This window comes from Mangifera indica, chromosome 2 (genome assembly GCF_011075055.1).
Source record: "Mangifera indica cultivar Alphonso chromosome 2, CATAS_Mindica_2.1, whole genome shotgun sequence".
NCBI lineage: Eukaryota > Viridiplantae > Streptophyta > Magnoliopsida > Sapindales > Anacardiaceae > Mangifera > Mangifera indica.
Window position 1 is genome coordinate 19,676,821 of NC_058138.1, and position 12,332 is coordinate 19,689,152.

At 33.7% G+C, this 12,332-nt stretch overlaps 3 protein-coding genes across 5 annotated transcripts; all 3 read right to left on the minus strand.

Annotated features, from left to right (window-relative positions):
* Positions 1–144: 144 nt before the first annotated feature.
* Positions 145–1,060, minus strand: LOC123200066 (stress-response A/B barrel domain-containing protein At5g22580). The gene is made up of 2 exons (XM_044615172.1): positions 732–1,060; positions 145–496 (listed from the first exon to the last, which is right to left on the minus strand). Exons 1-2 carry the CDS (start codon positions 848–850, stop codon positions 298–300), a joined length of 318 nt encoding a protein of 105 aa, XP_044471107.1. The 5' UTR covers positions 851–1,060; the 3' UTR covers positions 145–297.
* A 2,624-nt stretch (positions 1,061–3,684) lies between these two features.
* On the minus strand, positions 3,685–5,430 carry LOC123208555 (UPF0481 protein At3g47200-like). Its single transcript, XM_044626088.1, has one exon. It carries the CDS (start codon positions 5,348–5,350, stop codon positions 3,977–3,979), a length of 1,374 nt encoding a protein of 457 aa, XP_044482023.1. The 5' UTR covers positions 5,351–5,430; the 3' UTR covers positions 3,685–3,976.
* LOC123208554 (tRNA dimethylallyltransferase 2) lies at positions 5,427–11,929 on the minus strand. Of its 3 annotated transcripts, XR_006500798.1 has the most exons (11): positions 11,611–11,929; positions 11,456–11,535; positions 10,864–10,932; positions 10,403–10,475; positions 10,208–10,329; positions 9,090–9,164; positions 8,112–8,534; positions 7,546–7,621; positions 7,273–7,436; positions 6,932–7,154; positions 5,427–5,552 (listed from the first exon to the last, which is right to left on the minus strand). XR_006500798.1 is itself a non-coding variant. In XM_044626086.1 (10 exons), exons 1-10 carry the CDS (start codon positions 11,858–11,860, stop codon positions 7,005–7,007), a joined length of 1,482 nt encoding a protein of 493 aa, XP_044482021.1. In that variant the 5' UTR covers positions 11,861–11,929; the 3' UTR covers positions 6,597–7,004. The 3 variants fall into 3 exon arrangements, 2 of the variants coding, with proteins under 2 accessions (XP_044482021.1, XP_044482022.1); XM_044626086.1 differs by lacking the exon at positions 5,427–5,552 and having other exon boundaries at positions 6,597–7,154; XM_044626087.1 differs by lacking the exon at positions 5,427–5,552 and having other exon boundaries at positions 6,597–7,154; positions 11,635–11,927.
* Positions 11,930–12,332: the final 403 nt, after the last annotated feature.

Consider the following 12,332-nt stretch of genomic DNA (forward strand, 5'->3'; position numbering starts at 1 on the left):
TAGAATCAGCCCGTTCCCTCCTAAAATATCAGTCCACATGATCGCCTATGATTATGTCTACTATACTGTTCTTCATTTTTCTCACTGACTGATCTTAAATCTACTGAATATGCCTCTTATATTGAGTCTACTTCAGCAAAATAGTAACTTAAAAGTAGCAGTTGAAATTGCATTTAGAGTGGTAAAAAGTGACAAACCATAATAATAATACATGCAAATTAACATAGGTTGATATGCTAAACAGACAGACATACAAATACAATCTTTGCAGGCTGCAGCAGCTTCTTATTTTCTGTGTCATGCTGATGGCTTCACAGCCACACTTGGGAAATCCAGCACCACAATCTTCTCAATGGCTGTTGAAAAGGGGCCAGAGAATTCCACATGGCTTGGATGGGCGACGAATGTGGCGTAGTCTTCCTTTTTGCTGAATGTCATCACGAATACATGAGTAAAACCTTGTGTAAGCATCTCTTGCCCTTCCACATCCTGCCCCCTGATCAAATAAGAAAGAAAAAATACAATAGAAAATTAGAAGAGACCGAAAAACGATTAGCAAAAATGATAGAGCTGCAAGATTCTTTGGCAGAAACTTAGATTCGAACTGCACAAACTCTATAATTAGTGAAATACTGAATTATCTGGTGCAATGAATTTACTTGTTTGAACAATCCGGGCACAAGAAAGAGAGACCCAAAAAGCACAAAAAACCAGCCAAAAGAAAGACTCACCATTCAAAGGACTTGACAGCATCAATCTCTGAAACAAGCTTCTCCATCCCTTTTACCATCTCCTCCACCACCACACCTTCCCTAAACTTAACGATGACCAAGTGCTTGAATTCCGCCATTGCTTCTACACTTAATATGAACCCGGAAAATAATGTCCTCCAGGAGCCCTCTATTTATACACTCAGTGTAATAATTTTTGCGTGTCAACCTCCACAGTCCTATATGTCTAGCTACTGTCACACGTAATAACCAGTTAATCACCCAAGTCTATTCATTGTTCGACAGCATCTGCAACTCAATATTATGAAAAAGTACAGAGGTGCATGGGGTAGAGACCCACCAGTCAGCATTATCCTTGCTCCACCGCACAGTTCAGTTGTCTAGCATTATTGTCGTACCTCAGCTTTTGCACATGAATGGGGTCCTTGGAGCCTTTTTTCTTCTTGAAATTTGATTTCTGAAATGAATGAATGAATTCTATTTCAGACATTATCATCACATGACATACCTTTTCTTTCTTTTTTTCTTATGGGATTTAAATAAAAGTACTTTTGCTCTAATTGAACTTAAATCCCGAAGAAGAAAATTTTATTTTATGGACTTTTCTCTATGCCCTTCCCATGTGCTCCACGGTTCCCAAATTTCTATCAGGCCAAAGGACTATTTCCCACCTAAGTTTAGATACGAACACAAAGTCACGTTAACAAAGTTCGAAAAATTTAAAATTTCACTCATAACATAATTACTGTTAAATTTTTTTATTAAAAGTAAAGATAAAATTATTATTTTATTAATAATATTAAAAAATATAAAATTCATTATATTTTCTCTCATAACTTTTAAAAACTAACCACTTTACATCTACCTAAAGTTTTTTAATTTTAAAAAGTCATATTTTTTCTTCAATTTTTTTCACCTCTCCAGCCGCCATCTCTAACGTCAACAACCTCCCCTCTCCACTCTAAACCGTCGATCGACATACATAAACAAATCTAAAACGGATCTCTTTTTCAAAGATGAGATCTTATGAGATCATCCAGAGCCTAGGTCTTTTTGTCAAGGAAAAGAACTAGATCTCTTTGTTGACGAAGAGATCTGGTCCAGATCTCTTCGTAGAGATTTGGATCGTTGATAAAGAGATCCAGATCTCTTCGTTGTCAAAGAGATCCAGATCTCTTCGTTGTCAAAGAGATCCAGATCTCTTCGTTGTCGTCCTTTCCAGATCACTAGAGAAAGTGGCCAGAGAAAAAAAAAATTCTAAGGTTTTTGAAGAAAAAATATGACTTTTCAAAGTTAAACAAATATTAGTTTTTAAAATTTAGGAGAAAAAAATATAATAAATTTTATTTTTTAAATATTATTAATAAAATAACGATTTTACCTTTGCTTCTCATAGAAAATTTTAATTCCAGTTAATCAACAAGTGAAATTTTAAATTTTTCAAACTTTATAGGTGTGACTTTAAGATTGCATCTAAACTTGGGTGGGACATAGTCTTTTGGCCTTTCTATTATTGGAGATAAGTTTCATGGATGACATGTCAATCACCACTTACTTTTCGGAATCTTGAATAGGCCTTTACCAGAAGAAAAAATAAAAATGAAACAATAAGCTGAGGTAACGTTTTGAATTAGGTAATATGTCTTATCAATTTATACTAAAGTGTAGTTTTCTTTTTGAAATTGCATGTGTAATTTCTGCAACTTTGTAGCTGATTATATTTGAGTTTTGTCCAATAGTGTTTGGGTAGAGTCAGTTCAAAATATTTGTCTACATTCTCGCCGAATTAAAAAGCCATATGATATTTAGGAATTTGCATTTTAAGGGATTCACTCTGTATTAGCTTTAGCCTTTAGACATTAACTAAGACTCTCTCAACAACAAGGGAAATTGAGGGAGGGATTGACAATCCTCACTGTTGAATGTGAAGCTTGGATCATCATCACACTTGAGCTTCTAGAGCCTGCCTCACTTTTTTTTTTCCACTCTGCTCAGTCGCTCTCTTGCAATAATTTTCTTTTGTTTTGGGCCTTGGCTTAAAAGCTAACATGTGTCCAAGCCCACAAGAGCACATTTATTATAATCCTATTTTATTTTGCTATGCTTTCTTTTTATAATTATTCTTTGTAGCCAGCCTACCGTAGTTGGACTTGGACGGCGATGTTTGGGTTATCGCTTTCCCCTTTGAGCGGCCGTTCCCTTTCCATCTTGGGTTGTAGTCGCTCCTCCTCTTAAGTCCAAAGTTTTGATCTTGAAAAGTTCATTCTTAGTCTCACTGTCTGAAACCCGTACACAATATGAAGAAGAACTAGCAAATTGGGAACTTGATTTGTTTTCAAGTAGAGGTCTGGAAGAACATGTTCTGTTGACACTCCTTATAACGGGACCTGAATTCCGTTTCTTCGCCGGAATGTAATTCTCGAACGAGTCAGCTTGAGTTTCTGTGCGGTTATCTCTCGTAGGCCGTCCTTGTCCTCCCCCATGTTGATGAACTGAGACTTTCTTTTGGCGTCTTAAGAAAAAAGTTGTTTCAAAGAAGCTGTGTTTTCGAGCCGTAGAACAAGATATAACTATCACCCCGAGGCACCAATTGGGAAATGTCACATGGCGGTTGCCGGCTGATTCCCTCTGATTTGGGAAGGTAGACATTCGGAGCGCTCTGAGTCTCTTCTTCTGAAGTGTAACGTGAAAGTTCAGGGTGCTACAGCTGTAACTTTTGTGAGAGAGACTGGGTTTATGAAAGGAAGGAAACTTAGAAGACGGATATCTCTGGAGGATTTCAGAGGATTGCTTGAGATAGATTTTAAACATTAGGGTAAAAGAATTAAAACCCTAAATATAAAAGTAAGACTTTAAGTCCCATTAAAAATATTTCAAAATTAAAACATTTGATTTTTTTAATGATCGAATTTCTTTCGAAGGAACATAATAAATATAGAGAGAAAAAGCAACAGATAGTAACTCTACATTTTTATATAATAAAGATATATAGGTTGTGGTCTGATAATGCATTGCTAGTAGGAAGTTGTTCAACTGAAAGGAACCTGACCTTGAACTTCATTCGAGAGTTGTTTAATCCTTTCCTAGTGAAGAAGAGGGGTTTTTCTATAATCCAATCACAAAATCCAAAAACCTCCTTAGAAACTATTCTAACCAAAAATATACAACAAAAAAAGATGAGAATGGAAGTATCAATCTTCGAATTTGTCTCTGATAGAATATGGGATTGAATCGAATTTGGTCCATCACTTAGCCGGACGGACATAACCGTAGATGGCGAAAAAAGCCTGAACCACAGTGAGTAAAAGGAGAATGAGGGCTGCCAGGGCTGACATGAATGACCACCGAGTGTCGAAATAAGTATGCTTAAAACTTGCCCATCCAACCTGCCAATGGTTCCTGTAATGCTCATTCACTCCCTCAAATAATTCTGACAGGTAGTTTCTCTGAATGTCAAATGCCACATCCTTCCCCACATTGCTGAAGAATCGAGCCACTTCTTCGTCTGTCCCGAAGTAGTTTTCGATGATCTTCTGATCACTCAAAAACCCTGCATCACCCGCTGTGTTAATGAGACAGCCCATCAAGGTTGCATAAGTTGTGATGTGCTTTGTGCAGTAGCAGTAACACTGTTCATAAGCAACACAATTGAGGAAAACAGAGCTGGAGAAATCATCTATTGTTAATGGTGGAATTTCCAGGACTCCATTTCTGAAGTCAATGTCCAGGAAACTGCTAGCCTTCCTTGGCTTGAACTCAATGCCAGCTAAATGAAGCCTTTTTGCAGATGGGATCAAATGAAGGAAGGGACTAATGTCTCTTGTTTCTTCTTGGGACGAAGGGATAAAGCTCAAACGATATAAATCTAACAAATGTTTTGCTGAAAGATTGTGGTATTGCTCCAGGACTTCAACATCTCTTTGCACCATATAATTGAAAAATTCCAGGGCAAGTTTAGCTACAGTCGGAGGATTGTCAATGTTAATTGAACCCAATACTGTAAGCTCGAACAAAGTTTCAAGAACAAAATAAGGAATTTGATTCTCAAGCCTGAGAAAATCCCTAGTGAAAAAAGGAAAAACCCATGACATAGTAAAAATTGGATCATCAAGATCACCTTGTACCAACTTCCCGACTATGGAGAAAAGCTCAATAACAAAACATCCATCAAGAACCATCATTTCGATAAGTTCACCGCTCCTGAATTGAATTGTCTCTGAATAACACTCTCTTATCTGGTGCTCCATTGATTTTGTGGCTGCATACAAGTCCTTGAATTCGACTCCATGGTTTCTTGTGCGGTTGAGCATTGCAGCAAGGTATTTCCATTTGTGTTCTTGGATCATCTTCAGGTGCTCTTTGCCATGGTGATAAGGTCCCATGGATACAATATGGGGTTGATAAGCCTTCTTGTTGATTTCAACCAAGCTCTGAGGGACTCTGAAGATGCAGCAAGACTTCTTTCCAGCTGATTTGCTTAATAACTGAGGATTTTGATTAAGTTTTGCTTCCATTGATGCTAACCATTCTCTCTCGTCTTCCATGACTCCGATAACATGATGAGGTTTTCCTCCATTTTCACCATCTTGATTGCAGAGGACATTCCTTTCTGTTTCCATTTTGTGTTTATTTCAACAATCATATTGCATCGTTTACTTTTGAAGGATACAGTTTATCCTTTGGTATGAGCACCGTATGAGCCAAATAATCGTCCTTGAGGGCCCAGAAACCTTTCAATTTGATTGACTATCTTGGCAATTGTCCATGAGCAGGTTCAATTAATGTTTTATCCAATGTGTTATCCAATGCACGTACCATCATCTACATTGTAAACACTAATTCAAAATACAATAGGAGCTACTCTAAATATCTCACAAATAAAATTATGTGTATTATTTTTTAAATATAATTTATATAGATAATTGATATATTATTATGTGATTATATCATTTTAAATTAAAAATAAAATAATATTCAATCACATGATGATATATCATCTATATATATAAAAATTATATACAAAAAATAGATACACATAACAATATATCTTATTATCATCCAAAAACATAATGTTATATTGGGCAAGAATATTCATCATGTATGCATTGGGATTACTTCTAGAAAATTGCCATAACATCCACTTACTCTAAGGTGGGGTTTGTATGGCTAGATAAAAGAGTATTACGTATAAATTATGAGCAATATCATACGTATTTATTTTAAATATACAAATATATACATATATACTTATATATATTATCACATGATTAAATATTGATCAATCAATCACATGATAACACATAAATATATACACATTTATGTATCTAAAGTGAATATATATAATTTTATTGATAAATTATTACTATATTTAATAAAATTGTATAACTATATCAAATTTAATAAATATAAATAATTATTATAATTAGTTTGATATAATAAAATAAAATAAAATAAAATATTATTTTATTTAAATATCTTTTGGTATAATTATTCGATAATATTCTTACTTTTTGTTAAATATAATTATTATATTATATTTGATTAAAAATAAAAGTATTTTTACTTTTAAAAATTAATAAATAAAAACATAATTATAATAGAATTAAAATAACCATAATAATTTTTTTATATTTAAAATACAGTTGTCTAAAAGAAAAAAAACAGTTTTAAAGTAATCTAATTACCACCTTTATAATAGATATTAAAATATTATCAAAATACTCTTAATTTTTTCATAATTTTATCTTTATTTATTAATTTAAAAAACAAATAATATTTTAAAATAATTAAATCTAAAAATATTTAAATAAAATTTTATGATAATTATATCTAAAGTCATTCATGGCCAATTTTGTACCACGAAAAAGAAAGAAATGCCAACAAGACAAGGCTTCATCTCTTCAATTACAACTAATATTCTAAACAAAAATATCATGTACACTTTTCTGTGACATCCAAACTCTTCTGACTTCTCTCTTCTAAACCAGTTATTTTCATTTAAATTAAGATTTTTAACACAATTACAAACAAGGCTGTAAATTAACATAATTTAAAACAAGCTTTTTCCATACTAACAAAATAAGTGATACTTTGAGTGGGTTGCGTAGAATGCGTCAACAATGTCGAATGTGTTTTCATTTTTTATATTTTTCAAAATTCTCAAAGAAGAAAAAAAAAACTAAATTCATACTAGAACCCACCCCAAGTCTTCCAATTACCCATGAGCATCTTCAAGATTTATATCTGAATTTGTATGCCACTGAATTATGCTCTCTAACTTTTGAAAGAACTGTGTGGTTGCCGCTGCTCTGCCAAGCAAAACGCCTGTGACTTCCTGAGCTGAGATATCCTTTTTCTATGTCTACGGCCCTGTTGGTGTTGTTCCCATTCATGTGCCCCTCTAAGTACCTTGTCTCCACAAGCCTATCAATAGATGTAACAAAAACACTACGATTTAGAAGCTAATACCTTCATCTAATTAACCAACATCGCCAAAAGAAAAGAAACATTTAAATTTGTATAATCTAAAACCGTTGCACACCTTGCAAGTGTACTGAGTCCACAAGTCCCTTTGGATTGGTTCCTTTGATGTGCTCTTTGGATCCTCCAGCTTAGGCACCATTCTTTCTTTATCACTAAGGAAAGTTGTAATAATGTTCACAGCAGGTCCAACCACATCTGCTGCCCATGATTCATCTGATTTACCTGGATATAGAAAAATGAATGAGTAAGCCACTACCTTAAAGATATATCTTTTCCCTGCAAAAAGAAAACTGTTATCACTAGAATTAAAAAAGGGTTTCAGAAGGCATACATGAGATGGCTTCCATTGAATCAACATAGTGAATGTTCCATTCATACAATGTTTGAAGCCGATTCAGCCTCCTCTTCTGTAAAAGGAATATTGTCTTTATTACTAAAAGTTGTCATATTGCTTTCATTCTTATATAGTACGGAGTTGATCAGACCCATAGGATTCTTGATTCTTGTATTTGTCAGATTTTACAGTCAACAAGAACTACCACTTAAAATGGCAAGTTACAATACATATTACATGGATCTTCCGTCAAAGAGAAAACAGATCAATCATAAAAAATATGTACTTATTTGAAAATACCAGATGATTATGTTCATCTCCATATGCCTTAATATTCAGAACATTGAACAAAATTTTCAAACTGATGTGAGAAGATAAAGGCATCATTGCATTATAAGGATAGGTGGGAAACCGAAAACTCACTTTAGAATTTCAGAAGTAATTGCATAGTTCAAAGATTAATCGAGGACTCTTTGTGATTGATACAAAATATAAGAGAAAATATAAAGGAGTACACCATCTACTATAAAATCAAATACCATTAGACAGCTGTAAATACTTACTTGAATACGAATAAGTCTCCTAGTGTTTAACTTCACCTTGTCAATGGCTCCTTCTAGCAGTATTTTGAGTTGATTGTTACCAGAGGATTTTAGTATTGCCCTCATATGCTCTTTCAGTGTCTCATCATGAGTATTTGTTGACACAGGGTTAAGAAATGCATCAATAGATTCAGTTGCTCCATTGTTCCTTATAGTGGAAAGGTACATTTTCAGAAACTCCTCAAACTCCCGAACACCAATGGCCTGCCGCAAACCTCTAGTATAATCACCATTCACATTGTAAATGTCATACACCTCATCTAGCAATCCAGCATCTATCATGCAATCTACTCTTTGTTCTACATATCTGTCCAGCACAGGGGTAGCAGCATCAACACAAATAAAGCAGCAATTGAATCTAGACTTATCTACTCGACCCCAGTTCTGCCCTGGCACATGCAATTTCAAAAATACAAGCATATAAGTCATATCATCTCTCTTTGTCAAAAAAGAATCATGGCAGTCACAAAATGCTACTTCAAGGTTCACTTTCAAATTAAAACTGGAAAAAGTATGCACATTCAGATCAGTTAAGGGATTCAGGAGACATTGCAGCAACTTCTAGCTAAATAAATTGTGCTTCAAACATTACTGAGCATGAATACATATAAGCATCCAATAAAGAAAATGCGAAACAACAAAAAGACAGATAAAAGAAAGCAATAGAGAAAGAATTGAGAAAATAAAAGTGATAGAATAACTTTCTATAAACGTGAAAGGCATAGCTATCAAGTGAAACAGAAAAATTACTAAATAAAAATGACACCACACATAAAATAAGTTCTAATTATAGGCCATTAAAAGAAGATTGCTACTAAACATTATATTTGTATTCCCAGCCATTTTGTAACAGTTTCATAATAACATCTAAAATAATGGTACAAATTTATAGTGACAAAAACATAATAACATAGACAGGGACGAAAAAGGACAACCAACCTCTGCAGCCTTTCCTTGAAAAAGTTTACTAGGGAGAACACCAGAGCGAGCATACAAACTGATGTATTGATTAATCTGCAAAATATCAATAAAATCCAAATATATCATCTTTAAATATACTTCTGCTACAGAAGTTTCAGGATATCAGTACATAGATTAATTAGTAAAAAGTTTCTCTGAATCTCCACATTAGTATGAAAGGGAAGAAAATAAATAAGAATTTCAATCTTGTGACAGAGAAAAGCTTCAGAACTTTAAAGTAGCTAATAAAGATTTCACACATGACACATATTAAGAACCACAAACAAAACAAAACTAAGAAACTCAGACCCCGACAGCAATGTTGGATCATCAGAATCCAGAATTGTCTTTCATTGAAAAACACTTTAGAGCGTTAAAGGGTCCCCTTTTCCAGCAAATGCATACAGGAAATTCAAAAGACAACTAAAAATTACAGAAATGCATTCAGCAACTCCCTTACCTCCAGGTAAAAATATTTGATGTCAATTCCATCAAAACAACAATAATGAGTTCAATGTTTAACAACTATAAATTATATAAATAACTAATATAATCAGTATGATTATATTTAAGATAATTAAACATTCAGAGGAACTACTTTCCTTGTTAGTTAAGAATGCATATTAGGTGTAGATCATATTCCCATATACATTTATTAATTCCACATATTCATTGAATTTAGAACTAGCATATGTGGGCATGCCTCCAAGTATGGAAATGCATATATGCAATCACATACATAAATGTATACATATACATAAAGAAATATAATATAAACTGAAAGATGGTTGATAATAAATTTACTGCCAATAAGATCAGTTGCAGCTTTTGCAAAACACTAGTTGGTAGAGGCAGAACAATGAGTGATAGATTATTGTACTTCCCAGTTTTCCTCCATTAAAATTAATTCATTTCTTCAAAAAACATCAGTCAAAAATGCAAGGGGACAGAAAAGTATACAAATCATAGTGAAATAGCTTGTCACATCATCATAAAATTAGAAACCAAAAAAATCTCAGGAGCAAAACAAGAAGTGCAGATAACATAAGCACGGTTTATATATATTCTACGTCCTAAAGAATTCCATGAAACCCTACTTTTCTCTGGTTATTTGGATGAATTCTGTTTGCAGCAACAGGATCAAGGTCTTGGAGATCCTCGTATCTGTAATTGGAATCGTCTCTTCCAGAGTCGAACTCAAGGTCTGCCTGCTCATCTCCTGTGACATAGGGAGGATAAACATTACATTCCAATTGCATCTAGACGTATGAAGTAAATGAGTTGCTCCATACCTGAAAGGCCAGTATAACAGCTTTCATCCACATCTTCTGTTGAATCATCTAGAAGGAATGGACTCACAAGAGCCTGAACATGGAGATCAAATTAAGAAAGCAATAACTAAATTCTTCAAGAGAAAAAGTAGGAGACAAATCCTTCAAGCTACCAAAGGGATAAATAAAAACAGAGATTGCATTATAGAAGATACAGAATTTTACATATAGATGCCATGCCTAGAGACAACATTGACAATATACAAAATGAGCACAAAGCAAAAAATACAGCAGGCACAAGGGAAATATACACCCAAAACGAGGTAAATTATTATAGAGTGTTCAACAGTTGCTGAAGCACTGGTCATCCTTTAGAAGTTTAATGAATGGTGAAAACAATTTTGACATAACAGAGAAGACTTATCCAAGAATATGAATCCAGCAGATATTACACAGATCAATAGAATGTAAAAGTTTCATACCTGGATATAATAATTTGTACCTCCAACAATGACAGGTATTTGGTTGCGAGATAGTATGTCAGTGATGAGCTGAAAATCCAAGTTTTCAATTATTTCAAATATCTATATGTAAAAAAAAACACAGCATCACCAAGAATGTAAAGTCACAACCTTTCACATCACACATTCAAAAACTAAACCAACAAAAATGTATAATCAATCAATACAGTCAATTATGTGGAATGAACTTCTTCAACTAAACCAAGCCAAATGATAAGGAAAAAATTGCGGACCATGAACATCATTTTCAGTTAATACAATTTGATAAAGACACCAAAAATATGTTAACTTCAAGTTTCTTGGTGTATTACTTTTCCAGGTTTCTTATATCAAGTCAATCTATAATATAGCAGTTGATCAATTTTCCAATTTCTCCATCTTCAATGGTCTCAAGAACAAGTATCACTTCTCCCACTTCCCAGTAAGGAATCAAATTCGTTCAATACCATGTAAATTAAATCAGTAGCCAGCAAATATGTAAATATATTCAGTTGTATTTAAAAAAAAAAAAAACCCGTTTGAATCACGAAGGTGAAAGGCAAAATAAGCTTACAGGAATGGCTGAATCTCGAAACTCTTTAGCAGTAAACTCAATGTTCGGACTCACAGTACCCAGAAGATGATGTGGCACTCCTACACAATAACATATCATAGCAAATAACCTACTGGATAAAAATATCAGGGAAATGAACAAATATGTATATTTACCAAGAGAAGAGAGAGATTGCTGACCCTTTTGTTCATGTGGTGGGACTTTGTTGGTGAGAACATCAAGGCCTTGGTAGACCTGCATGGAATCAGCGTTGATGACTTCCACCGGAAAGTGGGAAGCCAAATCAATGGCTAGCTTTGATTTTCCCGAACCTGTTGGACCCATTATTACCACCACCTTTGGCTTCTCTATTGTTTTTCCATTGCTAGGGTTTAGGGATCTCTGTTGCCTACTTCCGCTGTCCATCCCTGCCTCTCTTCTGGTTTAAAGAAATGATACGCCTCCTTATTTGATTTTAGCTACATGATATATTTTGACGGGCCAAAGCACCATTTCTCCCCCTAATTTTGTTTTAAAAAACAAATACTCATTTAAGACTTAATTTTGATTAAAAATTTTTAATTAAAATAAAATTATTATTTATTAAAAAATTAAAATTTTATTAATTTTTAATTAAAAAATTTTTTTTCATCCAAAATTTTCAAGTTTTGAAAAATGAGCATCTCATCCTTAAATTCTTAAGGTTTTTTTTTTCTCTTCAATAACGACGATTATTTGAAGACAAAATGAAAAGTCAACAATCATATTTAATAGTCGAAGAGATGTCTCTATCAATGAAATGTCTCCTTTGACTGTTAGAGATAGTTGTCGACCTTTCATCTCGTCTTTAGATGTTGTCGTCATCATCGTCGTTATCACTGAAGAGAGCAAAAAAAAT